The sequence below is a fragment of the Mustela nigripes genome, chromosome 18 (assembly GCF_022355385.1).
Source record: "Mustela nigripes isolate SB6536 chromosome 18, MUSNIG.SB6536, whole genome shotgun sequence".
Lineage (NCBI taxonomy): Eukaryota > Metazoa > Chordata > Mammalia > Carnivora > Mustelidae > Mustela > Mustela nigripes.
The window spans coordinates 34,736,032-34,763,597 of record NC_081574.1 but is presented as its reverse complement, the minus strand read 5'-3'; the positions used below and the strand labels follow the sequence as shown (position 1 = coordinate 34,763,597).

Genomic DNA, 27,566 nt, shown 5'->3' with positions numbered 1-27,566 from the left:
TGTACCACTTACAAAGTTTTCCTGGGGCATCATCTGAACTCAAAATGTTTGACAGGTTTTGAGTCTAGGAGTTTGGGGTCAAACATTAGTTAAATGAATTAACTCCCTCTTAATACTAACATTTAGAAAGTAATTTATGATAAAGTATTTCTGAGGCCTTGATTTCTCTTATTAAGATTATCTTACACATTTTATCAAGAAATGAACTAAGGGGGCACTTGGTGGCTCAGTGTGTTAAAGCCTCTGCCTTCAGCTCAGGTCATGATCCCAAAGTCCTGAGATCGGGCCCCCGCATCGGGCTCTCTGCTCAGCAGGGGAGCCGGCTTCCTCCTCTCTCTCTGCCTGCTTCTCTGCCTACTTGTGATCTCTGTCTGTCAAATAAATAAATAAAAACTTAAAAAAAAAAGAAAGAAAGAAAGAAATGAACTAAGAAGATCTAGTAAGCTAAGGACATATATTTACCTCTCTTCCATTTAAAAAAAATCCTACTGAGGAAGAATGAGGTCGGCCAGATGGCTGGCAAAGTAAGAATGCCAGCCTTCATCCCTTCACAAAAAAAAAAAAAAAAAAAAAGAATGGCTATCTACAAATGAAAATAGCCCTGGAAGAGCTCAAGAGTACCATTTAAGAACTTACAGCAATATGGGGAACAAAAAAATAAAAGGAGAATAACTGAACAGAAAGAATTATTGGGGAGATCAAATTAATGGAGACACCTGGAAACAACTAGAACAAAGATGCATGGGAGCTATCAGTAACATGCAACAGATGCCACTATAGTACCCAGTGGCCTGTGCTTCAGAAGACACTGGCAGATTTTACCACTGGGGACCTCAACAATCCCCATGACAGCCATAGACATCCCACACCTTTCACAGTAGAGAAGTCCAGTGTTTACCTGGAGCTCCAGAAAGACACTGGTAGTTTTTACCACTGAGGTAATCAACAGTCATCACCACTGCTGACCCTCCAGATAAGGAGACCTTGCTATGCCTCACTCAGAAAAAGCTAATATTCTGCTGTCCCAGAATCAGGGCTGCCACACATCTTTCCAAACATTTGGAAATGTGTTTCCAGACCCCAGAACTATAGCTACTCCACATGCACCCACATTTTAGACACAAGAGCGACTGTCCCTGTGTGCTACTCAAATAGACCCTGGGTCCACTGTTGCTCAGTGAGCACATGCTTTCCAGTCCCTGCTACCATGAATCCTCCAAGAACACCTGTACCTGAAGCAGCAGAGCCACTGATAGTCTGGCTAGCCAGGGGCCCAGACCTTGACATGCTTTCACTCTGTAAGGTGCTCAGCCCTATCACTATTACAGAGGCACTGTGCATCAGACACCATTGCCACTGCCACCATCACCACCACCATCACCTCACTGAAGAACCCAACAACCTTGCCACGGCTCTGGCCATCTAAGGACTCCTGCAATTTTTGCTGACACTGACCTCAGCTGAAGAAGTTGCATAGAGACTGTGCCACAGGGCCTGCCCTGGAGCTGTAATCTCTACCTTCCACTGAAGAATGCCCCGCAACACACTCACCCACAAGTAAAGGTATTTCCCTATCAAAACTAGTCCATAAAGTCTGGAAGACAATACTACTCTATCAAATATGCAGAAAATGCAAAGACACAAGAAACCCAAAATATCCAGGAATTTGTTGACATTTGCACCATTAAAATATCCTATAGTTTTTCAACTGCTTTTTCTGCATCTAATGAGTCATATGATTTCTACCCATTGTTTCTTTAAATAACCTTTCTGTCTCCTCTTTTCCTTATGGCCCTTGTTGCTTTTGGTGGTATGCCATGGATCACACAGATTTTCTTTATTCTTTTTTACTTTTTTCTTTGTTTTTCTTTCATTGGATAATTTCAGATTATCCAATTATTCTACTCACATATTTTTTTTCTTCTGTTTGATCAGCTCTGCTGTTGATGCTATCCATTGTATTTCCCATTTCACTCACTGTATTCTCCAGCTCTGGAATTTCATTTGATTCCCTTCAATGATTTCTGTTAAACTTCTCATTTTGAGGGTGCCTGGGTGGCTCAGTTGGTTGAGCATCTGACTCTCAATTTCAGCTTGGGTCATAATCTCAGAGTCATAGGGTTGAGCCCTACATCAGGCTCTGTGCTCAGCAGGCACTCTGCATGAGACTCCCTCTCTATTCCCCTTGCCCCTCCCTCTGCTCGCACTCTCTCTCTCTCTCAAATAAATAAAATCTTCAAAATACTTCTCATTTTGTTCAGTGTTATTTCATTTGTCTTTCTGTGTTTTCTTGTAGCTCACTGAACTTCCTTAAAACAATTACTCTGAATTAAGTTCAATGAGCAAGATAAACTGTTTTTATGAAATACCTTCCATCAGCTCTCCTAGGGATTCTGAGGCTTTTTCAGACATGCTCCATCTTCTTGCTCCCTTTTGTAGCAGAATTATTAAGCACATAGGACTTCTCTCAATCCTGTAACACACCAGGCTGAGTGCTGACAGACTGCTTTTGCTTTTACGTGTCTGGCACTAAAGCTCTCCAAATGCATCCAGTTTTTGTTGTTGTTGTTGTTGTTGCTTTCCAGAGATGGGTTAGAACTTCTCTTCTGGAAAACTGGACTTCCACAAAGTCTCTCTCATCAGGGTGATTGTCTAAGATAGTATTTTCCAAACACTGCTAGACTGTGGCCCTGAGGCATCAAACAAGTTCACAAGCCACTGCAGGGTCCACAGCCACGTCCATAGCTGGTTCCTATATGCTTATTATCCAATGCACAGGTGGGGGAGGCTCCTTCCAAGTCTCTTAGCATATGGTGGTAGGTCCCATAGCTTCCACAAACACTCTCCAACAAAGGTTCACAGATGAATGCCAATTGTTGTTAAGCGGGGAAACAGTGAAGGACATTTTATCAAATACTTAGTGAAAAAATAATGTTCTCAGAAAATAGAATGGAACGGGCCACCTTGGTGGCTCAATTGATTAAGTGTTGAACTGCTGATTTCAGCTCAGGTTGTGATCTCAGGGTCCTGCAGCGGAGCCCTGCATGGGCTCCATGCTCAGCGGAGAATCTACTTGTCCCTCTCCCTCCCACTTTGCAACTCCCCACTGCTTGTGCACTCTCTCCTTCTCTCAAATAAATAAGTAAATAAAATCTTTAAAAACAAAAAGCAAAAAAAGAAAATAGAAGGGAATTTTGTTACTCATTTTATGAGTCTAATAACATAATTCTCATACTGAAATCTGACAAAAACATCTACAAAAAAGATTATAATATACCTCATCAACACAGACAAAAATCCTCAGAAAAATATTAATAAATCAAATCCAAGAATATAAAAAACAATAATACCTAATAAATAATGGGTTTTATTCTAGAAATGCAGGGGTTTTCTTTATCCCCTGTAAAATCAATGAATATAATCTGCCATATTAACAGACTATTAGAAAAATATACTCATCTCAATAATTATGGGGGAAATGTTTGAAAATACTGAACACCCATTTATGGAAAATCTGAAAGAGAAGGGAATTACCTCAACCTTATCAAGCACATTCAGGAAAAACCTATGGCTAACATCATACAAAGTAACATTATACTTATTAACTAAGTATAATACTTAATGCTTTCCACCCAAAATCACTAAAACACATGGATGTTTTACTATTCTTTACCACTTTATTCAACATTAACCCTGTACAGTAGAATGAGGAAAGAAAAAGAAGTATATGGCATACAGGTTGAAAAATTAAAAATAAGACATTCTTTATTCTAAAGATATAAGTGTGTGTGTGTGTGTGTGTATGTGTGTGGTAAAATGCAAGGTCAACAAAAACCACTAGAAGAACTAGTAATCTAAGTACTGCAGACCGTTAACAAATTCCAATGATCTCTGTGAAAGGCAAATTTTTAGTTTAAAAAAAAGTAACAACCACTTTGCTTCTAGCAGTAAATTTCATATCACCATTGTTCATCTTTATCAGCATTTGTATAGGACAGAATAACTCTGAAATCCCTGAATACTTGCTTGTTTCAGGCACATATACACAATGTGTTGCAAAATTTGTTTTTACAATGATTCATTCTGAGCAAGTGCTCTGAATTCTTATTATATAATATTTTTGTCATTTAACAGTTCTGTACCTACAATTCTGTACAGTTCCATGTTCTCTGGTGACTAGTTGGAATAAGACTTCTCAATAACTATTCAGAGTCATTTTGTTTATTTCACTACATCAGATCACAGATAAAAGATTAAGATACAAAAATCAATTGTATTTCTACTTAGTAGCAACAAACAACTGGAAAACCAAGTTTCATGAAAGCAATACTATTTTACAACAGCACCAAAACCCAAAACATAGTTAGGAATAATATAAAGATTTTTTTAAAAAGTTCACTATAAACTAAAAAACGTTTTTTAAGAACATATTCATGGTCTGCAAGACACTATATTGTTGTCAATAATCTAGAATTCATCTATAAATTCAATACAACCTTAATTAAAATCCTAAATGGCATTTCTTTTTTAGAAATTGGCAAGCCAATATTAAAGTTTAAATGAAGATGAAAAGGATTCAGAAAATCCAAAGCAATATTGAAAATAATAAACAAAGTTGAATTTACATTACCTGATTTTAAATCTTACCATAAGTTATGGTAATCAATAACATAAGGATAGATAGACCAATGAAGCAGAAGAAAATCCAGAAATGGAACTCTCCTACATTCTCAATTGATTTTTTTTTAACAAAGATTTCAAATCAAATGAATGAAAAAGTCTTTATTTAAAATGATGATAGAACAATTGCACATATTTTTTTAAATAACTATAAAAGAAAAATATTTCTTTTTTTAGGAAAGATGGTGGACGAGTAGGGGACCCCATTTCAACCAATTCCCTGAATTTAGTTGGATATCTACCAAACCATTCTGAACCACGAAATCAGTCTGGATCTAAGAATATATATCTGGATCTCTACAAGCAGATAAGCACTGCTTTTTGCAAGGATTGGAAGTGCACAGTCATGAATCTGCCAGGAGTTATCAGAAGATAAACACTGTGTGAGGATCCCAGGGTCCTGAGGTCAAGACCTGAGCTGAAATTAGATGCTTAACAGACTGAGTCATCCAGGTGCTTTATGTTGTTCTTTTTCTAGTTCTGATAAGTGTAAGATTAAATTGCTTGAGATTTTTCTTGCTTCTTCTCTTAGACCTGCTTTTGCTGGATCCCAAAGGTTTTGGACTGTTGTGTTTCATTTTCTTTTTTTTCCATGTATTTTTTTATTTTATTTTTTATTAAGTTTTTTTTTTTAATTTTCATTGCAGCATAGTAAACTTAGTGTTATATTAGTTTCAGATGTACAATTTACTGATTCAACAATTCTACACATAATTACTCAGTGTTCATCATGATAAGTGTATTCTTAATCCCCTTCACCTATTTCACCCATCCGCCACCTATCCCCCCTCTGATATGCTTTATTTTAAATAAGAGCCCCAGGGAGGGAGACAAATCATAAGGGACTCTTAATCTCAGGAAACAAACTGAGGGTGGCTAGAGGGGGGTGGGAGGGATGGGGTGGCTGGGTAATGGGACTCTAAGGAGGGTATGTGCAATGGTGAGTGCTGTGAATGGTATAAGATTGATGAATCTCAGACCTGTACCCCTGAAAAAATAATATATTATATGTTAATTTTTAAAAAACCTTCAGTTATTTTTTTTCTACAAGAACATTTTTTGCTTGAAGCATACTTCAGAATACGTGAAGTATATATATATAAAGCATTCATCCAAAAAAAGAAAAAAACAGAATACAGATTTTCTTCAAGTACGTACAGAAGAATCCCCTGGTCATGTCATCATGTAAAAAGAGACATAACAATGGGCACCCAGATGGCTCAGTCAGTTAAGCCTCTGCCTTCGGCTCAGGTCATGATCCCAGAGTTCTGAGATCAAGTCCCACACCTGGCTCCCTGCTTTGCAGGAAGTTTGCTTCTCCCTCTCCCCTCACCCTGTTTGTGCTCTCTCTCATTTGTTCTCTCTCTCTCAAATGAATAAATTTTTTTTAAAAAAGAAACGATAAGTATTCTAAAATTAAGATGACTGAAATCATATTAAGTATATTTCCCAACCACAATAGTACAAAACTAAAAAAGCAAAACTAAAACACAGCCAAAAAATCTACAAAAAAAGCAAAACTAAAACACAGTCGAAAAATCTACAATGTAAATACTAAATATTGAATATATAAATATTAAACAACACACCGCTGCACAAGCAATAGGCCAAATAAGAAAACGGCAAATCAAAATAGTCTCAATACAAAAGAAAAAGAAAACACAATATTTTAAAACATATAGGATGGAGCAAAAGCAGATGTTAGAGCGAAATTTATGCTATAAAAATGCTTTTATTAAGAAAAAAATTTTAGAGGTGCCTTTTTTCTAGTTATGTCACCTAAGGTAAGAGAAATAAAAGGAAAAAAACTATTGGGACTACATCAGAATAAAAATCTGTATAATGAAGTAAATAACCAACAAAACTAAAAAGCAACTGAATGAATGGGAGAAGATATTTGCAAATGACTTGTCTGATAAAGGTTTAGTACCCAAAAAACCAAATAATCCAATTTTTAAAATGGGCAGAAGACATAAACAGACATTTCTCCAAAAAAGACATGCAGATGGCAAACAAACACATGAAAAGATGCTCAACATCACTCATCACCAGGGAAATGCAAATCAAAACTACAATGAGATATCACCCTACACCTGCCAGAAAGACTAAAATCAACAACACAAGAATCAATGGGTATTGGTGAGGAGATAAAGGAACTCTCATGAATGGCTGGTGAGAGTGTAAGCTGGAGCAACCACTCTGGAAAACAGTATAGAGATTCCTGAATCTCTTAGATCCTTAGAATCCTACTGGGTATTTACCAAAGGATACAAAAACATTAATTCAAAAGGATACATGCACCCTTATGTTTATAGCAGCATTATTTACAATAGCCAAGATATGGAAGCAGCCTAAGGGTCCATAAATTAATGAATAGATAAAGAAGTAGTGGGGTGTGTGTGTGTGTGTGTGTGTGTGTGTAATGGAATATTATTCATCCTTAAAAAAAAAGAATGAATCTTGCCATTTGCCTATTATAATGCTATATGTCAGTCAGGGGCGACTGGACAACCAGAAATCTGGTTAAAAATTGGATAGAGCAAGTTATTATAATGCTATATGTCAGTCAGAAAAAGACATATAATTTCACTCATATGTAGAATTTAAGAAACAAAACAATTGAGCAAAGGGAAACAGAGTACAGAGAGGCAAATCAAGAAACAGAGGACAAACTAGATGTTTACTAGAGGGGTGGTGAGTGGGGGAGTGAATGAAATAGGTGATAGGGATTAACTAGTGCATTTCTCATGGTAAACATTGGGTGATATATGGAATTGCTGAATCACTACATTGTACACCTGAAACTAACATAACACTGTATGTTAACTATAATGGAATTAAAATAAAAAATAAAAGACAAAAATGCAATAGAGAACTTCAACAGCAGAATCAAGCAAAGAAAAGAAACAATATGCAAATTGGAAGACATGTTCAGGCAAGGGGAAAAAAAAAAGAATGAAGTCCTACAGGATTATGAGACACCAACATATGAATCAATAGGCATTACTGCAGTCACATTAAAAGAAAGAGAATGAGGCAAAAAGCTTATTTAAGAAAAAGGAGCTGAAAAATTCCCAAATCTTAGAAGACAAATGGATATCTAGGTTCACAAAAGTCAAAGGATCCAAAATAGGATCACCCAAGACAACACTAAACAGATTTACATTATAAACAAATTATCAAGGAAAAAGAATTTGAAAGAAGGCAGGGAAAAGTGGCTACTCATATACAATGGAAACCCCACAAAACCAGGAGTGGATTTTTTTTAGTGGAAACCTTGTAGGCTAGGATGGAGTGGATGATATAATTGAAGTTCAAAAAAATCTGCCAACCAAAAAGTACTGTGTTCAGAAAAACTGCTTTTTAAAAATAAAGAAGGATAGTCTTTCTCAGACAAACACAAAGTTAAGTTTATCACAACTAGATCTGCCTTCAAGAAATCCTAAAGGGAGTTCCTCAAATTAAAATGAAAACATACTACGCAGCAATGAAAAAGCATAAGAAAACGTAAAGCTCAATGGTCAAGGATATAAAGCTGTGATGATGATATATAAATCACTTTTAATCTAATATAACTGTTAAAATATAAAAATTTGTTTATATTTTGAATATACAATATAAACAGAAGCAATTCTGACTAAAATAGCACAAAGTACGTGAAGGGGAAGTAAAAGTATAGATTTTTAGGGAGCTTGGGTGGCTCAGTGGGTTAAGCCTCTGCTTTTGGCTCAGGTCATGATCTCAGGGTCCTGGGATCAAGTTCCGCATCGGGCTCTCTGCTCAGCGGGGGGCCTGCACCTCCCTCTCTCTCTGCCTGCCTTTCGGCCTACTTGTGATCTCTCTCTCTCTGTCAAATAAATAAATAAAATCTTTTTTAAAAAAGTATAAATTTTTATGTATACAATTGAAGTTAAGCTTATCAACTTAGAAGGCTACAACTACAAGTTACTTTATACAAGCCTCAAGCTGTATAAAGAAAAAAATCTATAATAGATTCACAAAAGGTAGAAAAGAATCAAAGTTACTACCAAAAAAAATCATCAAATTGGAATCGACAACAATGACAGACAATAAAACTACAAAAGAGACAGAAAACATAAACAAATGACAATAGTTAATCTTCACCTACTAAAAATAAATTTAAAATTAAATGGATTAGGGGCACCTGGGTGGCTCAGTGGGTTAAAGCTTCTGCCTTCAGCTCAGGTCATGATCTTGGGATGCTGGGATCAAGCTCCGCATCAGGCTCCCTGCAGGGAGCCTGCTTCCTCCTCTCTCTCTCTCTGACTGCCTCTCTACTTGTGATCTCTATCAAGTAAATTTTTTAAATTTTTTTAAAAAACTAAATAGATTAAATTCTCCAATCAAAGGGCATAGACTAGCTAAATGGATTAGCCTCAGGGCACACCTGGAGCTAGCCCCTCCACTCTGTATCCACAGACAAGTGGCCCAAATGCTATCATTAACACCTAATGCAGTGTGTATGCCTGGGCATGAAGGTGAAGCTATGGTAGTGTATGCCAATAACCAGTGACATGACAACTGCTAGTAAGCCCATAATTGGACTTGGCCTTTGCTGCTTGCTCTGGCCTCTATCACTGTAAGTGTGTATCCAACCAGCCCTTACCCCTACACAGGCACCTGGAATAGGCCTCTATAGCCAATTGTGTGCACTCAGTCACCTCCAGCCACTAACACTGTTTATCCCTAGTCTCTAGGCACTGAACCTGGAGATTTTTCTGAGGACTCTAATAGCCCCTGAAGCCACTGAGGACTGTCTGACCACACAACGTCCATGCCATGAACCCTAGTGGCCTAAGCCAAGGAGACATTACACCCCATGGACCAAGTGCCATCAACACATGCCCAAACAGGGTACACTGCACCACTAGACCCCAGATCACCACTTACTCCAGAATGCCCCCTCCCATAGATGAAAGTCTTCCCTTACCAAAGTCAATCCATAAAGTCTGGAAGAGGTGACTGCTTCTTCAAATAAGTAGATAACTACGCACAGCTACAGGGATCATGAAGAAGCATTAAAACATGATGCCACCAAAAGGATATAGTAAACCTCCAACAAATAGCTTCACACAAATGGAGATCCAGGAATTGACTGATAAATATTTCAAATTAATTGTTCTAAAAATGCTGAGAGAGCTACAAGATAGTGCAATACACATAAACAATGTAATAAAATAAAAAAACAATACAAGAACAAAATCAGAGGTTCGACAAATAGAAAATATAAAAAGAATCAAACAGAAATTGTGGAACTAAATAATCCAACAACTAAACTGAAGAATTCAGTAGAATAGTTCAACAGTATAACTGACCAAGCAAGCAGAATCAGTAAGCTAGAAGACAGATCAATTGAAATTATCCAATTAGATAAACTAATGGAAAAAGAATGCAAGGTTATAAAGAAAGCCTATGTGATGTATAGGACACTCTTGAGAGAAATAATGTATGCATCACTGGAGTCGCAGAAAGAAAAGAGAGGGAGAAAGGAGTAGAAGTCTTACTTATATAATGACTGAGAACATCTCAAACCTGGGGAGAGATTTGGACATATAAGTTTATGAAGTTAATAGATCACCTCAAAAATTCAATCCAAAATGGTCTTCTCCAAGACACATAATAATAATAAAGAGACACTGTAATAAAACTATCTAAAATCAACAATAAGGGAAAGTGGTAAAAAAAATATATTGTCTCTCATAAAAGAGAATCCCTCCCACCCCAGAAAGCTGTCAGTAGATTTCTTAGCAGAGATCTTGCAAATCAGGAGATATAGGATGATATAATCAAAGTTCTGAAAGAAAGAAACTGGTAACCAAAAATACCTTACCCAGCAAAGTTGTCCTTCAGAAATTAAGGTGAGATAAAGACTTTTGCTAGTAAACAAAAGCTAAGGGAATGGATCAACACTAAATCTGCCTTAGAAAAAATGCCAAAAGGAGTTCATCACGCTGAAATGAGAAAAGCTAATCAGTAACATGAACACAAATTAAAGTATACAATACATCTGCAAAGACGAGGACATAGTAAAATTCATAATATTCAAACTGTAACATGGTTATGCGTTAACTCTAGTATAAAAGTTAAAGGAGAAAAGTATTAAAATAGCAATAGCTACAGTAATTTCTTAGTGGATACACACTACAAAAAGATGTTATTTTGACATCAAAAACATAACAGGAGGGGAGACTTGGGAAGGGTTTTGAAATTGATCAAACATTATTCTTTTGGCATAAAATAAGCTGTTATACATATATTTTATGTAAGTTTCACAGTAACCATAAACAAAAACCTGCAGTAGATTCACAAATAATAAAGAGAAGGGAATCAAAGCATACTACTATGAAAAATCACAAATTCACAAAGGGAAGCAGAAAGAGAAAAATGGGAAAATAACAATTAACAAGTTGGAATTAGCAGGTCCTTGCCTATCCATAATCACTCTAAATGCAAAGGAACCGAATTTCCTAATCAAAGGACAGAGTTGCTTCATGAATAGGTAGAAAAATAAGACCCAAGTATATGCTGCCCACAAGAGATTCACTTCAGCTCTAAGGACACACATAAGCAAATGTAAAGGAATGGAAAAAGATTTTCCATGCAAGTGGAAAACTAGCAAGCAGGGATAGCTATATATCAGACAAAATAGACTATAAGTCAAAATGCTAACAAGAGGAGTAAAAAAGATCATTATATAATAAGGCAGTCAATTCATCAAGAGGATATGACAATTATAAATATATATCCACTCTACATTGATGTACTTAAATATCGTAAGTGCTAATAAAACTGAAGGGAGAAATAGACAACAATACAATAATTCTAGGGGGCTTAAATATTCCACTTCCTACAAAGGATAGATATTCAGACAGAAAATCAACAAGGAAAAGCTGGACTAGGGCCAGACTTTGGACCAAATAGATATAACAGACACATACAGAATATTCCATTTAGCAGCAGCAGAACACACATTCTTCTCAAGTGTGCATGGAACACTTTCCAGGACAGATCATATGATAAGCCATAAAACAAGTCTTAGTAAACTTAAGACGGAAATCATACAAAGTAACGTTTACAACAACAACAAAATGGAACTGAAAATTAGTAATTGAAGGAAATCTGGAAAACTCACCAATATGTGGAAATTAGAGAACATGCTCTGAAACAACCAGTGAGTCAAAGAAGAAATCAAACATAAATCAAAAATTATACTGAAATAAATGAAAATGGAAGGACAATATATCAAAATCTATGGGATTCTGCAAAGCAGTTCTAAGAGGGAAGTTTATAGCAATAAACACCTCCATATAAGAAAAAAGGTGTAAAATAAACAACCCAACTCTATACCTCAAGGAAAAAGAAAAAAAGCCACCATATTAGCAGATGGAAAAAAATAACAAAGAGCAGACCAGAAATGAATTAAATAGGGATGAGAAAAACAATAAAAAGATTAACAAAATAAGAGCTGGTTTCTCGAAAAGACATACAAATTTGACAAACATCCAACTAGACTAAAAACGAAGATTCAAAAAAAAAAAGAAGAAAAGAAGATTCAAATAGGTAACCATAAATTAAGGAAGAGACATTATAACTGATAACATAAACATGCAAAGGGTCATAAGCAACTATTATGAACAATTATATGTTGACAAATTGGGAGAACCTAGAAAAAGTAGATAAATTCCTAGAAACATAACCAACTAATATTAAATCATGAAAAACTAGAAAATCAGAACAGACCAATTTTGAGTATGAGATAAAATCAGTAATCATAAATTTTCCAACACAGAAGAGGCCAAACCAGATAGTCTCCCTGGTGAATTATACCAAACACTTGTTAATGTTAATCATTCTCAAACTCCTCCAAAAAACTGAAGAGATCATTTCCAAATTCATCCTATAAGGCCAGCTTTATCTTGATACCAAAGTCAAATGAAAACACTATAAGAAGAGAAGACTATAGACCAACATCTCTAACGAATACAGATGTAAAAATTCTCAACAAAATATTGCTAAACTAAATTCAACCAAGCATTAAAAGAATAAAACGCCATTATCAAATGGTATTTATCTCTGGAATGCAAGGATAGTTCAATACATGCAAATCACTAACTGTGATATACCACATAAATAGAATGAAAGATAAAAGATCATAAGATTCTCTCAATAAAAACAGAAAAAGCATTTGACAAAATACAATATGCTTTCATGATAAAAATAATCAGCAAATTGAGTATAGAAGGAACACATCTTAACACAATAAAGTCCACATATAATAAACCCACAGCCAATATCAAACTTAGAAAGCTTTTCCTCTAAGATGACGAATAAGACTTTTGCTCATTCACACCACTCCTACTCAACATAGTACCAGAAATTGTAATGAGAGCTGTCAGGGTAAAAAATAATAAAAGGCATCCCAACTGGAAAGGAAGAAGTGAAATGGTCTTGTAGAAAATATAATCTCATATAGAGAGAGACCTAAAGACCCAACCAAAAAGGTGTGTTATAACTATTAAATTCAGTAACTCTGTAGGGTACAAAATCAACATACAGAAATCATTTGAATTTCTATACACTAACAACAAAGCAGCTGAAAAATAACAGTATCATTCTCACTAGCATCAGAATCAATAAAAATACTTCAGAATAAATTTAAATAAAGTGAGAAATCTGTACCCTAAAAATGACAAAACTTTCATGAAAAAAATTTAAGACACAAAAGAAAAGATATCTTGTGTTCTTGGATCAGAAGAATTAATAGGTTAAAATGTCAATACTACCAATACCATTTGTAGTTTCAAAGCAATCTATACCAAAATTCCAATGGCATTTTTCAGAAATAGAAAAAACTACTAAAATTTATATGGAACCACTGAAACTTTTAAAATCTAAAGCAATCCTGAGGAAAAAACAAAACTAGAGGTACACAATTCCTGATTTCAATTATACTCCAAAACTGTAATAATTATAACAGTATGGTACTGTTTTAGAAGAGCAGACCAATGGAACAGAATGGAGAACCTAGACCAAATCCCAGGTATAAGCTCAAAAAATAGTTGATGAGGGAGCCAAAAATACTCAATGGGGAAAAAAGAACCTATTCTATAAATGACATTGGGAAAACAGGATATTCTCATGTAAAAGAATTAAAGTAAACCTCTAGTTTATACAATTCACAAAAATTAACTTGAAATAGATTAACAACTTAAATGTAAGAATGAACACCATAAAAATCCTAGAAGATGACATAGGGAAAAAGCATTGACACTGACACTGTTGTTGGCACTGACTTTTTAGATATGACACCAAAGCACATGCAGCAAAAGCAAGAAGTAATAATGGGACTTCATCAAACTCAAAGGCTCGTGCATAGCAAAAGAAATAAAACAATGAAAACAATCTATGGAATGGAAGTGAATATCTGCAAATCACGAATCTGGTAAATGTCCAAAATATACAAAGAACTCATAAAACTCAGCAACAAGGGCGCCTGAGTGGCTCAGTGGGTTAAAGCCTCTGCCTTCAGTTCAGGTCATGATCCCAGGATCCTGGGATCGAGTCCCACATCGGGCTCTCTTCTCAGCAGGGAGCCTGCTTCTCCGTCTCTCTCTGCCTGCCTCTCTGCCTACTTGTGATCTCCAGCTGTCAAACAAATAAATAAAATCCTAAAAACAAAACAAAACAAAAAAAACCCAGTAACAAAAATCCAAACAATCTGATTTAAGAATGAGCAAAGGAAGAATTCTTAATAGACTATTTTCAAAGACATAAATATAGACAAAGGTACATGAAAATATGTTTAATATATCATTAATACCAAAGAAATGCAAACCAAAACCACAATAATTCCTTACATCTATTAGAATGGCTTTCATCAAAAACTGAAAAAATAACAAATATTGGTGAAAATATGGGGAAAATGAAACACTTATGCACTGTTTGTGGAAATGTAAATTGGCACAGCCAATACCCATATGAAGAGCAGTATGAAGGTCCCTTTAAAAGTTAAAAGTAGAACTACTATATGATCCAGCAACCCCATTTCTAATCCACTTTGTATCTACAGGAAATGAATACAAGATCTTGAATAAAAATCTGCATCCTCATGTTTGTATCATTTTTCACAACAGGGAAGATACAGAAACAGTGTCTGTCAATGAAAGGATTGGTAAAGAAAATATAGTATTTATATAAAGTAACATTTTATTCATTCATGAGGAAGAAGGAAATCATTTATTCCAACATGGATAAACTTGTGGGCATTGTGTTAAGTGAAATAAGTTAGACAAGGAAAGACAAACGTTCTATAGCATTGCTTATGTGTGAAATCACCAAAAACAGAACAAAACAAAACAAAAACTGAACTCAAGTAAACAAAGCATACATAGCCTGTGATTACCAAGGCTGGTAGGTGGGGGAAAGGGAGAGATGTTTGTCAAAGGGTACCAATTTCTAGTTACAAGATGATTTAAGTTCTGGGATTCTGAGGTACAACATGATGATTATACTTAATAATACTGTATTACATACTTGAAAATTACTAGGAGAAAAGATTTTAAATACTCTCACCACGAAAAGAAATGTTAATTATAGCACATGATGGAGGTGTTAGCTAACAATATGGTGGTAATCATTGTGCATTGTGCAATAAATAACCATACCAAATCATGTTATATACCTTAAAATGACACAATGTTATAGGTCAATTACATCTCAATAACGCTGCAGAAGGTGGTAAGGGTCAAGATAAACATAAACGTAAGACCCAAAACTGTTAAATTACAAGAAAATAGGGGGAAAGCTCTTGAATATTTGTCTGGGAAATAATATTTTAGATATGGCATGAGAGAACAGACAACAAAAACAAAAATAGACAAGTGGGACACATCAAACTTAAAGACTTCCTTTTAAAATATATATATACTTATTTATTTTTAGAGAGAAAGAGGGAGAGCAAGGGAAGAGGAGGGGCAGAAGGAGAGAATCTTTCAAGCCTACTCCCCACTGAGCAGGGAGTTGGACCAGAGACTCATGAGACCCTGACCTAAGCTAAACCAAGAGTCAGACACTCAGCCATCTGAGCCACCCAGGGGCCCCCAAACTAAAAAAAACTTAATAAAGGAAACAATCAACAGAGTGAAAATGAGACCTATCTGCTAACCACACATCTGATAAAGGGTTAATCTACAAAATATGTAATAACTCATACAACTCAAGAGCAAAAACAAATAATGAGATTTTAAAAAGCAAAAGACCTGAATAGACATTTCTCAAAAGAAGATATATAAATTACCATCAGATTAATGAAAAGGTGTTCAGCATCACTAATCATAAGAAAAATGTAAATCAAAACCACAACTTATACCTTTTAGGATAGCTATTATCAAATAGATAAAAAATAACAAGTGTTAGCAAGGATGTAGAGAAAGGGAAACTTTGTACACTGCTGTGGGGAATGAGGTTAGCACACTCATTATGGAAAACTGTATATAGACTCCTCAAAAATTAAAAATGAACGACATTATGATTAAGAAATTTCATTTCTTGGTATATATATGTAACTAATATGTTAACTACCATGATTGTGACAATTTTTTCACAAAATATCAAAACAATTCATTTATCTTAAATATATATTTTCTTTGTTAATTATACCTTAATAAAGTTTGAAAAATAAAAACATAGATGTTAAATAGAATAAAGAATTTAAATATAAACATTGGGGTGCATATGGCCCTTCTTTTCATAACATCTGTATCTTTGGGGTAAATACCCAGTAGTGCTAGGTCATAGGGTAGCTCACATGAATCATGGAACACTATATCGAAACTAATGATTTACTGTATGGTGACTAACAGAACACAATAAAAAAATTTAAATATATATTTAAATACACAGATAGAATTTAACTTGCACACACATACATATGTATTAATTATATTTCATATATTATAATTATATATGTGTACATATGCATTGTTATATTTTTAATGTAATATGCACATTATATACAATTATATATTATATACATATATATACACAATTATATAATTATATATATAATTAACTGCCATTTGTCTTGGTAATGTTAATAAAAATACAAAGTACCAACTATGTAGATTTTACAGAACAATATTACCTTTTCCAAATGTGATCTCACAACGTGCATTTGTATCCTGGCAGCCTCCATCATAACACAGATATTTGTTTCTACATAGACGTCCATTCTTTATAGTTACATCATATGGACATTCTGGTGACCCTCCATCACAAAATTCAGCAATATCACATTCACGATGTCTTGCTTCCCTACATTGAACACCTCGTTTTTCAATCTAATAGGAATTAAAATATAAAAAATAAAGCATTACACTTAAGATTGTTGAATTTCTCAGTATTTATTTCAAAACTGTTCTATTTCAAAATTCATTCTATTTATAGTTTAATGACCTATTTATTCATTAATGTCTATTAGTACCTTCTTTGTATAAAGCATTATGCTTATCATATTTAAAAAACTGTATGTTATCAGCTATAACAGGAAATAAGCATATGCACATGCAAAAGTATAACATAAATATGATGCGATGATTGCCAAAGCTCTGTTTGCATTTCAGTGCAAGGGAGGAAAAATCACTTTTAGCTTGAGATAATTATTTCTTGGGTGAAAACAATGTAATTCAGATAATTTCTAAATAAAATATACTTATTCAAAGCATAGTTTGTAAGTATGGAACATTAGTAATTCTATGACAAATGTAACACATAAATAACAGAATAAACAGAGGAAAACCAAAGGGTAAAGAGGCAGTTCTTAGAGAAGAAACTTAATTATAACTGTTCTCTTGAATTATCCTGTAGTTAATTAACACTTTCATATACAGAATCTGAAAATGTACATAAACCATCTTAAAGGGACATCTATCTCATACATCTTAATTGATGATTTCCAGGTGACAATAAAAAGATTACAGATGTAAGAATGTAACCACATGATAAGATTCTAGAAAAAAATAACAAAATTGCATTAGTCAAGGATAGTCAAGAACACAGAACCCATGGTAGGTAGTTCAATAGAGGGATCGTCATATGACAAATCTGTTACAAATATATTGCAGGAGCTGAAAAGGAAAACAGGAAAAGAGTCAACATCTTCAACATATAAACTGGTATGTGATCTTTCAATTAAATGATCTTTGAATAAATAAGAAGTTTGTAGTTTGAACTTTGTGCTAACATAGCATTTAGGAAGTGCTATTCTAGTAAGTTTCATTATTTATACATTAATGGGAGATTGTTGTGTCTTTCAATTACATATCTACAGGTAATTACCACAACCAGTAACAATATTTTTATTTCTAAAAATATAAATAATGGATAGGGTAAATAAAAAGCCCCTTTTAAGGGAGATCTTCTGTATTAAAAATAGTACAATAGCTCTCAACCAAGTCTTAAGAACAACAGCATAAAGTTAGGCAGAATAATTGCATAAGAAGAAAACCTGAACATCCAAGTAATCTTCACAAAATCAGAAATCTGATTGTGAATTTAGTATATTTTTCTTTATCTGAAAATTCACTTATTTTTTTGTTTTAACTTAAATTCCATCTTCTTAACATACAGTATAATATTAGTTTCAGAAAGTTCATTTATTTCTATTTCAGCTATAGGTCTAAGTGATTTAAAGTATTAAGACATGATTCATTACATACTTGGAAGATACTTAAATCTTACTTTACAGTTCCTGCAGCACAATCCTGCAGCACACTGTGATCCTGGTTTCAGCATACAAGTGTGAGGATTACAACAGCTAGCAGGTCCACATTGCTATGAATTAATGGAATGCACAAGTAAAAGTACATCATGATAATAATATAAACTTTGGCAAGAACTATATTTACTGGGCTTACTTTTTGAGTTTTAGGGAAATATATTAATGCTGTCAATATTTATGGTTCTGTATCTCTAAACAATTAGAATACTAAAGTAAGACTTTCACTTCAAATCAAAACAGAGTAACCAGTACCAAGAAACTCTTACCCAACTAGAAAACTAGGAAAAATATATGAAACAACCTTTTTTTTTTCCCCCACAAATTAGAGAATAGTGAGAGAGAACAGAATGGTGGTTAATAGCATCTGGAGGGTGGGGAAAAAGGGGAGATACTGTTCAAAAGGTACAAATTTTCAGGGTGCCTGGGTGGCTCAGTGGGTTAAGGCCTTTGCCTTCGGCTCAGGTTGTGATCCCCAGGTCCTGGGATCAAGCCCTGCTTTGGGCTCTCTGCTCAGTGGGAAGCCTGCTTCCCCTTCTCTCTCTGTCTGCTTCTCTGCCTACTTGTGATTTCTGTCAAGTGAATAAATAAAATATTTTTTTTAAAAGGTACAAATTTTCATTTAAGAATGAATTAGTTTTCAGGATCCACTGTAAAACATGATGACTATAGTTAACAGTACTGTATCATGCACTTGAAATTTGCTAAGAGGATAGATAAAAGTGTCCTCACCACATACAAAAAAAAAAAAAAAAGGGAACTTGTGAAGGATAGGTTAATTAGTTTGATTGTAGTAATCATTTCAAAGGTTATACATATATCAAAATATTATGTTGAACACCTTAAAAATAAAATTTGTATTTGTCAGTCATACTTCAGTAATGCTGGAGGTGGGGAAAGGTATATAGAGCTTATGCCTACTGCAAAGTCAGAATGTCCCCAAAACTTCCCTCTCTACTTACACCAAACACAAGTTCAATGGATTTCCAAAACAACTCTAAGGTTTGGTAATCTACTAGAAGAACTCACAGAACTCACTGAAAGCTGTTATATTCACAGTTATGGTTTATTATATGGAAATGATGCAAATTAAAATTAGCCAAGAGAAAAAGCAACCCAGAACAGCTCATACTGCCTTCACCCCAGGAATTACATACATAATACTCTCCCAAAACTGATGTATGAAATTCCTGACTTATGCTATGTGGCCAGTATTACTCTAATACCAAACCCAGAGACATTACAAAAAAAGAAAATTACAGACCAATATCTCTCATAATCATTCAAATACCAATTTATTCATTATATTGACAGGCTGAAGAAGAAAAACCAATGTAGAAAAAGAACTTGACAAAATCCAATATTCACTTAATGAATCATACAAAATATTAGCAAACTAGAAAAAACTTCCTAAATTTAATAGTGAACATACAGAAAAACCTACAGCTAATATCATATATATGATATATATGCTATATCTCTTTCACAAAAAATAACTCAAAATGGATCATAAATTAAATGTAAAATGTAAGGCTATAAAACCTCTAGGAGGGTAGATTTAAGAATAGACCTTATGTGAAGTGCTCTTCCACAATAAATAAATAAATAGGAATAATAATAATCTTAAATAAATTCTTTCAGAAAGTACTGAGCTCAGAATTGCCTTGATGCTTAAACCAGAAAATATTCCAAGACAAGAAAAAAATGCAGACCACAATTCCCTTGTGAAGATAAGTGCCATCAACCCAAACAAAATATAAGCAAATTAAATCTACCACTACATATATGTATATAGAACAATGTAAGTGAAGCTAATGTTAGAATGCACGGTTGGGTTAGCATTCAAAAACCAATCAATGAAATGCACTATATTAATTAATTAATTAATTTTTAAAAGGAGAAAACTCATTTGAATCAGCTCAATAGACACAAAAATAAGACATTGGACAAAATTCAACACTAATTCCTGATTTGAGACTCTCAGCTAATCAGAAATAGAAAGGAACTTCCTCAACATGCTAATGGTATCTGTTTATCAAAAAAGTTTTATCTAACATCATATCTAATGGTGAAAGTCAGAAAGCTGCCTCCACCAATAAAAACAAAGCAAAGACCATTCTCAACATTTCTAATTGACACTAGATCCAAGGTGAATTCACAAAAGTCAACTGTATTTTCTATACTAGCAATGAATAATTCTTAAATAAAATTTTAAAACAATGCTATAGAAACAAACTATAGAAAAACTAAATGAATTAAAGAAGAGCTAAATAACTGGAGATACACACCATGTACATTGATTGGCAGACTCAATTTTAATTTAAAAAAAAAAAAGTAATTCTCCCAAAATTGATGAATGAATACCACACAATTCCAATAAAGTCTCTATATTCACATTTTGATTCTCCAATTTATATGGAAATACAAAGGGCTCACAATAATAAAACTAACCTAGAAAAAAGGAACAAAGTTGGGTGATTTACATTACCTGTTTTCAAGATTTACTGTGAAAATACATGAATTAAAATAGCGTAGAACTGGCATAAAGTTTTGTTACATAAATAAACAGAAAAGAATCCAGGGATAGACACACATGTATAGTAATTTACTTTCATAAGAATGCTAAAGTAATACAATGGTTAAATATAGTCATCTTAACAAATAAGAAATATTTGATACTCAAATGGAGCCTAACGAACCTCAAAAACACTACCCAAACACAAAAATGCACCCAAAATGAATCAAAGACCACTGTGAGTGATAATTGTAAAACTTCTCAAAGAAAACATAGGAGAAAATATTCATGACCTTGAGTAGGCAAAGATTTCTTAGGACATAAAACATTATGACCATAGAAAAAAAAAATGATAAATTGGTCTTCATAAAAAATAAAAAATGCCTGTTGTTCAAAGATGTTGTTAAACAACCAAGAAGGTAATACATAGATTGGAAATAAATATTTGTAATATACATGTCTGACAAAGAACTAGTATCCAGCCTATAGGAAAAAAAACTCTTACAAATCAATAACAAAAAAACCCAAACTATTTAATGGTTATTTAAGGACATGAGAACATGTTCAACACCATTATACTCTAAGAAAACACAAACCAAAACCATTGTAATGGTTAAAATTTAAAGGGCTACAACATCACATTTTGGTGATGGTGTGGAGGAAATTAAGTTTCATATGTTGCTGATAAGATTGTGAAATAATATAACAATTTGGAAAATAGTTTGCCAGTTTCTCATGAACATATACTTATATGATCCAGCAATTCTACTTCTAAGAATTTGGAATAATGGCCCACTACTGTTAACAACTCAAATATCCATTAGCAGGTAAGTGAAAAAACAGATTGTGTTCATATTTAAACAACAAAGTATTACACAAAATAAAAATGAAGAAACTATTGTGACATAAAGTGACGTTGAATGAATCTCAAAACACAGTACTGAAAGGAAGAAGCCAGGGCCATCTGGCTGGTTCAGTCAGAAGAGTATGGGACTCTTCATCTCAGGGTCATAAATTTGAGCCCCCCACTGGGTATAGAGATGACTAAAATAAACAAATAAATAAACTGAAAGAAGAAAGGATATGTGAGGCATCATTCTATTCACATGACTTTCTAGATCAGGCATACTGACAATCAGATGTTTCCTGAACAGGTATCACAATCTCAGATTTCAAGATATAGTACAAAGCTACAGTAATCTAGGCAGTAAGGTACTGACACAAAACCAGACACTCAAATCAATGAAACAGAATACAGAGTTCAGAACTAAAGTCACACTTATATGGGCCATTGATCTACAACAAAAGGGACAAGAATATGCAATATGGAAAAGACTGTCTTTTCAACATATGATGTTAGGAAAATTGGAGAGCTACATGCAGAAGAATAAAATGAGAACTTTCTTACACCATACACAAAAATACACCATACACAAAAATAATCTTGAAGTAGACTAAGAAACATGTGAGACCAACCTGAAACTGTAAAACTACTAGAAGAAGATACGGCTGGTAATTTCTTTGACATAAGCATATAAACATTTTTCCAGATATGTCTCCTCTGACAAGGGAAACAAAAGCAAAATTAAACTACTGGGACTGCACAGAAATAAAAGGCTTCTGCTTAGCTAAGGAAACCATCAGTGAAACAACAGGGCAACCTGAATGGGATAAGATATTTGCAAAATTATATATCCAATAAGCAGTTAATATCCAAAATATATAAAGAACTGTTATAGCTCAACACCAAAAAAAAAAAAAGAATTCAATTAAAAAATGGACAGAGGACCTAAATAGACACTTCTCCAAAAAAAACATACAGATGGCCAACAGACACATGAAAAAATACTGAACATCACTAATGATCAGGGAAATGCAAATCAAAACCATAATGAGATATCATGTTACACCTGTCAGATGGTTAAAATTAAAAACACAAGATAATGAGTTGGTGAAAATGTAGGGAAAAATAACAAGCATTGTTTGACAATGCAAATTGTTGAAGCCATTGTAGAAAACAGTACAGAGATTCCTCAAAAAATTAAAAATAGAAACATCAAACAAACCCTTAATTCTACTTCAGGTACTTACTAATTCAAAAAGATATGTACACCACTATGTTTATACTTGAATTGTTTATAATAGCCAAGATATGGAAGCAACTCAAGTGTCCTATGATTGAAGATGTGGGAGATACATCTGTATCTATATCTGTAAATATAATGGAAGATAGACAGATAGATACAATGACATATTACTCATCCATAAAGAAAAAAATAAAATACTGTCATTTGTGACAACATAGATGGATCTAGAGGATACAATGCTAAATGAAATAAGTCAGTCACAGAAAGATCAATACCATGATTTCACTCAAATGTGGAATTTAAGAAATCAACAACAATAAAAAGACCAAAAAATAGAGAAAAACGGTAGTTGCTAGAGGGGAATGGGCAGGGGAATAGTGAAAACAGATAAAGAGGATTAAGAGTACACTTATTATGAAGAGCACCAAGAAAAGCACAGAATTGTTGAATCATTATACTGTGCACCAGTTTCAGGTATACCGTAACACTGTCTGTTAATTATATTTTAAAAGAAATTAAGAGAAAAAGAAATTAAGAAAGAGAGAGAGAGAAAGAAAGAGGAAGGGAGGAAGGGAAACAGAATTAAGAGGGAGGACTTGATCTACCAAATGGCAAAACCTGGGTGGCTCAGGGGGTTAAAGCGTCTGCCTTCGGCTCAGGTCATGATCCCAGGGTCCTGGGATCAAGCACCGTATCAGGCTCTCTGGTCAGCAGGGAGCCTGCTTCCTCCTCTCTCTCTGCCTGCCTTTCTGCCTATTTATGATCTCTGTCAAATAAATAAATAAAATCTTTAAAAAAAAATAAAATAAAATAGAGTGGTATGGATACAAGCATATTCAGACTCACATATGTATCACACCCTAATATCACTTCCATCTGTCTTGTAATCATGGAAATGTATAATAGCTGCAGTATGGCTGCAAATACTGAATTATCTTAAAGTACTACAACCTGGACCTTTTGCATCCACTATATTTTCATAGCTTCCTTACCAAGTGTATAATTAAAATCACCCTATGTTCAGACTGTAATATTAATAGCCTTACCTTACCATATTACTGATCCCATTGTGGAATAATACCTTAAAGGATACTTGGTAGATGGCTGACATGTTAATCTTCAATAAAACATTTATAACATATCCAGAGGTTAAGCACAGGTTTGGAAAGATCTTAGATATTTAGTTTAAAACACAAAAGTTCATTCTAGCTGCCTATTTTTCCCATCAGCAATAATTTTTAGGAGTACATTTTCTACTTGTTCAAAATCCTTCAACCTACGTTTATATAGTATATTCTGGATGTATTTCAAACTTAATTTCACTTACTGTCAATATTCTGCATAGTACTCAGTCATATTTGAGACACGTAACATTTATGACAAAGATATGAGCTTAAACAATTAATTTATTAATTAACTTTCCTATTTATCAGACTTACTTCCTCAGTACCACAGTCACACGCTTCACCTATCTCCACTCTGCCGTTGCCGCAGAGTGCTGCCACATTTTTTTGCATTCGTGGCTTGTTCTGAAGACATCTGGCACCCATATTTGAAATGAAATTTTCAAAGGCACTCAAACTGCAACTGCTAAACGTCTTCACACCACTTGATCTCCTAGAGGTGAATCCATATAAATGTCATTGGCAGTACATTTCCAAAAACACAACTCTATATAATATAAATTACTTTCAAAATGTTAAATTGAATAGGTAATGATAAATGTTTATAACAAGTGCTTAGAGGTGAAAATTATTCCTGGGTAGATCATGTGATTTTATTCATTGGGATACATATCCTTATTCAAATAAAATTAAGTACAATAGTAAAAAATAAACAAGCCAATTAGAAAATGGGCACAGACTTGAAAAGATCATTATTCAAAAAATACATATAAATGTCCAAGAGGAAAATGAAAAGGTGCTCAATATCACTAGTCATCAGGGAATTTCAAATCAAAACCACAATAAGATATCACCACATACCTGTTAAGATGGCTATTATCATTTAAAAAGATCAGATTTGAAAAAAATAAAATTAAAAGATCAGATTTGGCAAGGATATGGAGAAATTGGAATCCTTGGTACACTGTTGGTGGGAATGTAAATTGGGGCAGTCATTGTGGAAAACAGTAGAGAAGTTCTTCACAACATTAAAATATGATCCCACAATCCCACTTCTGGGTATACATATAAACTAACTGAAACCAGGATCTCAGTGAGATATCTGCACTCCGATGTTCATTGCAGCATTATTCACAATAGCAAAGATAAGGAAGCAATCTAAATTTCCACTGACAAATCAATGGATTAAAAAAAATGTATATACATGCATATATACATATATAAACCCATATGCAAAAACATGGATGAACCATGAGGATATTATGCTAAGTGAAGTAAGCCAGTAACAGAAGAAAAACACTGTATGATATCACATATATATATTTCAAGTAGTTAAACTCATGGATGCAGAGTTTGTCCCATGTATAATGGTGGTTGTCAGGGGTTAAGAGGAGGTGGAAATGCGGAGTTATTCAATGGGTATAAAGTTTCAGTTATTTGATATGAGTACATTTTAGAAACCTGCTGTACAACAAGTACCTATAATTAACAATACTGTATTGCACATTTAAAATTTTAAGAGAATTCCTGTTAAGCATTCCTACCGCAATAAAAAAATAAAAATAGATTATTTTATATACATTAGTATATTAATTTTGAGATTCTGGGCATGACTGTATATAAATTCTTGCATATAAAGAAAAATACTTATACATGAATATGATATCTCTTGCCTAGGAATGAAGAAAATCCTGTATCCATTTACGGCAATTCCTGGATATATATCAACAATTCTTGAAACTTCTCTTCTACTCCCTCAGTCCTTCCCCTGACTATTATAAAATTAAGAATCAAACTCTTTTAAAGTTTGAATCTTTTCTGTTTTAATGGTTTTTTTTTCATTTTATTCACAGGTTTGTAGCACATATATGATAGATGATTCATTAAGTAGTAAGTTGTTTGAGGCAGGGAACTTTATCATCCTTATTATTGGTATTACTTATCACAAGTACAGTACTTAGCAAACACAGAATCAATTGTCTACTGATTTTTTTATAATAACAAAAATCTTCTATTAAATAGATTATACTGTGCTTGGTTCTAAGCTTTCTCACCGATCTTAGAGAAATTTTATATTAATCAAAATTTTATGTCATTATGTCCACATACCACTAATAAAGATAGCTTCAGAGAGCATTTCCATGAATCACTTTCAATATGTAGTAAAATTCTATCAGATAAGGAGAAAACTGAAATTTATTGAGCACCTATTATTAGCTAGATATTTTAAATACTTGAATATTTAATACACACTACATGTCAGGGAGACTGGTTTACATATCAGGGAGACTGGTTTTGTGACCAACATTCTATAGAAATTGAACTAAAGTTAGAAAAGCTAAAAATCTCACAAAACTCAGTTTGTAAATTAGCAAGATCAGCATTCACACACAGCTGTTTAAGATTTCAAATTCAGGGGGAGAGGAGTCAAGATGGCGGAGAAGTAGCAGGCTGAGACAACTTCACCTAGCAGGAGATCAGCTACATAGCTTATCTAAAGATTGCAAACACCTGCAAGTCCATCGGCAGATCGAAGAGAAGAAGAACAGCAATTCTGGAAACAGAAAAACAACCACTTTCTGAAAAGTAGGACTGGCAGAGACGTGAATCCAAAGGGACGGGAAGATAGACCCCGGGGGGAGGGGCTGGCTCCCAGGAAGTGGCGGAGCAACGGAGCACAAAATCAGGACTTTTAAAAGTCTATTCCACTGAGGGACATCGCTCCAGAGGCTAAACCGGGGCGAAGCCCACTCGAGGTCAGCGTGGCCTCAGGTCCCACAGGGTCACAGAAGGATCGGGGGTGTCTGAGTGTCGCAGAGCTTGCAGGTATTGGAACGGGAAAACCGGCTACAGAGGAAGAGCCAAAAATAAGATCACAGCTCGGGCTTAACTTGAACCCATCGCAGGCTCGGTGAGCTCAGAGCACCGCCGAAGGTCAGGCAGATGGGAGTTACGGGGCGCTGTTCTCTGAGGGCGCACTGAGGAGTGGGGCACCAGGCTCTCGGCTCCTCCGGGCCGGAGACCAGGAGGCTGCCATTTGTATTCCTGTCCTCCAGAACTCTACGGAAAGCACTCAGGGAACAAAAGCTCCTGAAAGCAAACCTGAGTGGATTACTCAGCCCGGCTCCTGGTAAGGGCGATGCAATTCCGCCTGGGGCAAAGACACTTGAGAATCACTACACCAGGCCCCTCCCCCAGAAGATCAACAAGAAATCCAGCCGAGACCAAGTTCACCTACCAAGGAGTGCCGTTTCAATACCAAGGAGAGCAGCAGAATTCCAGAGGAGGAGAAAGCAAAGCACGGAACTCATGGCTTTCTCCCTGTGATTTTTTTTAGTCTTACAGTTAATTTAATTTTTTTCTTT

The 27,566-nt window shown here is 34.4% G+C and overlaps 1 protein-coding gene across 1 annotated transcript in view; it reads right to left on the bottom strand.

Annotated features, from left to right (window-relative positions):
- The window catches only part of ADAM32 (ADAM metallopeptidase domain 32), a 162,747-nt gene that overhangs the window by 35,129 nt on the left and 100,052 nt on the right, over nt 1–27,566 (bottom strand). Inside the window, exons 12-14 of the mRNA XM_059384215.1 lie at nt 24,517–24,694; nt 18,439–18,531; nt 16,844–17,039 (exon numbers count right to left, since the gene is read on the bottom strand). Of these exons, the coding sequence (XP_059240198.1) occupies nt 16,844–17,039; nt 18,439–18,531; nt 24,517–24,694 (467 nt within the window). The remainder of the gene's footprint in view (nt 1–16,843; nt 17,040–18,438; nt 18,532–24,516; nt 24,695–27,566) is intronic.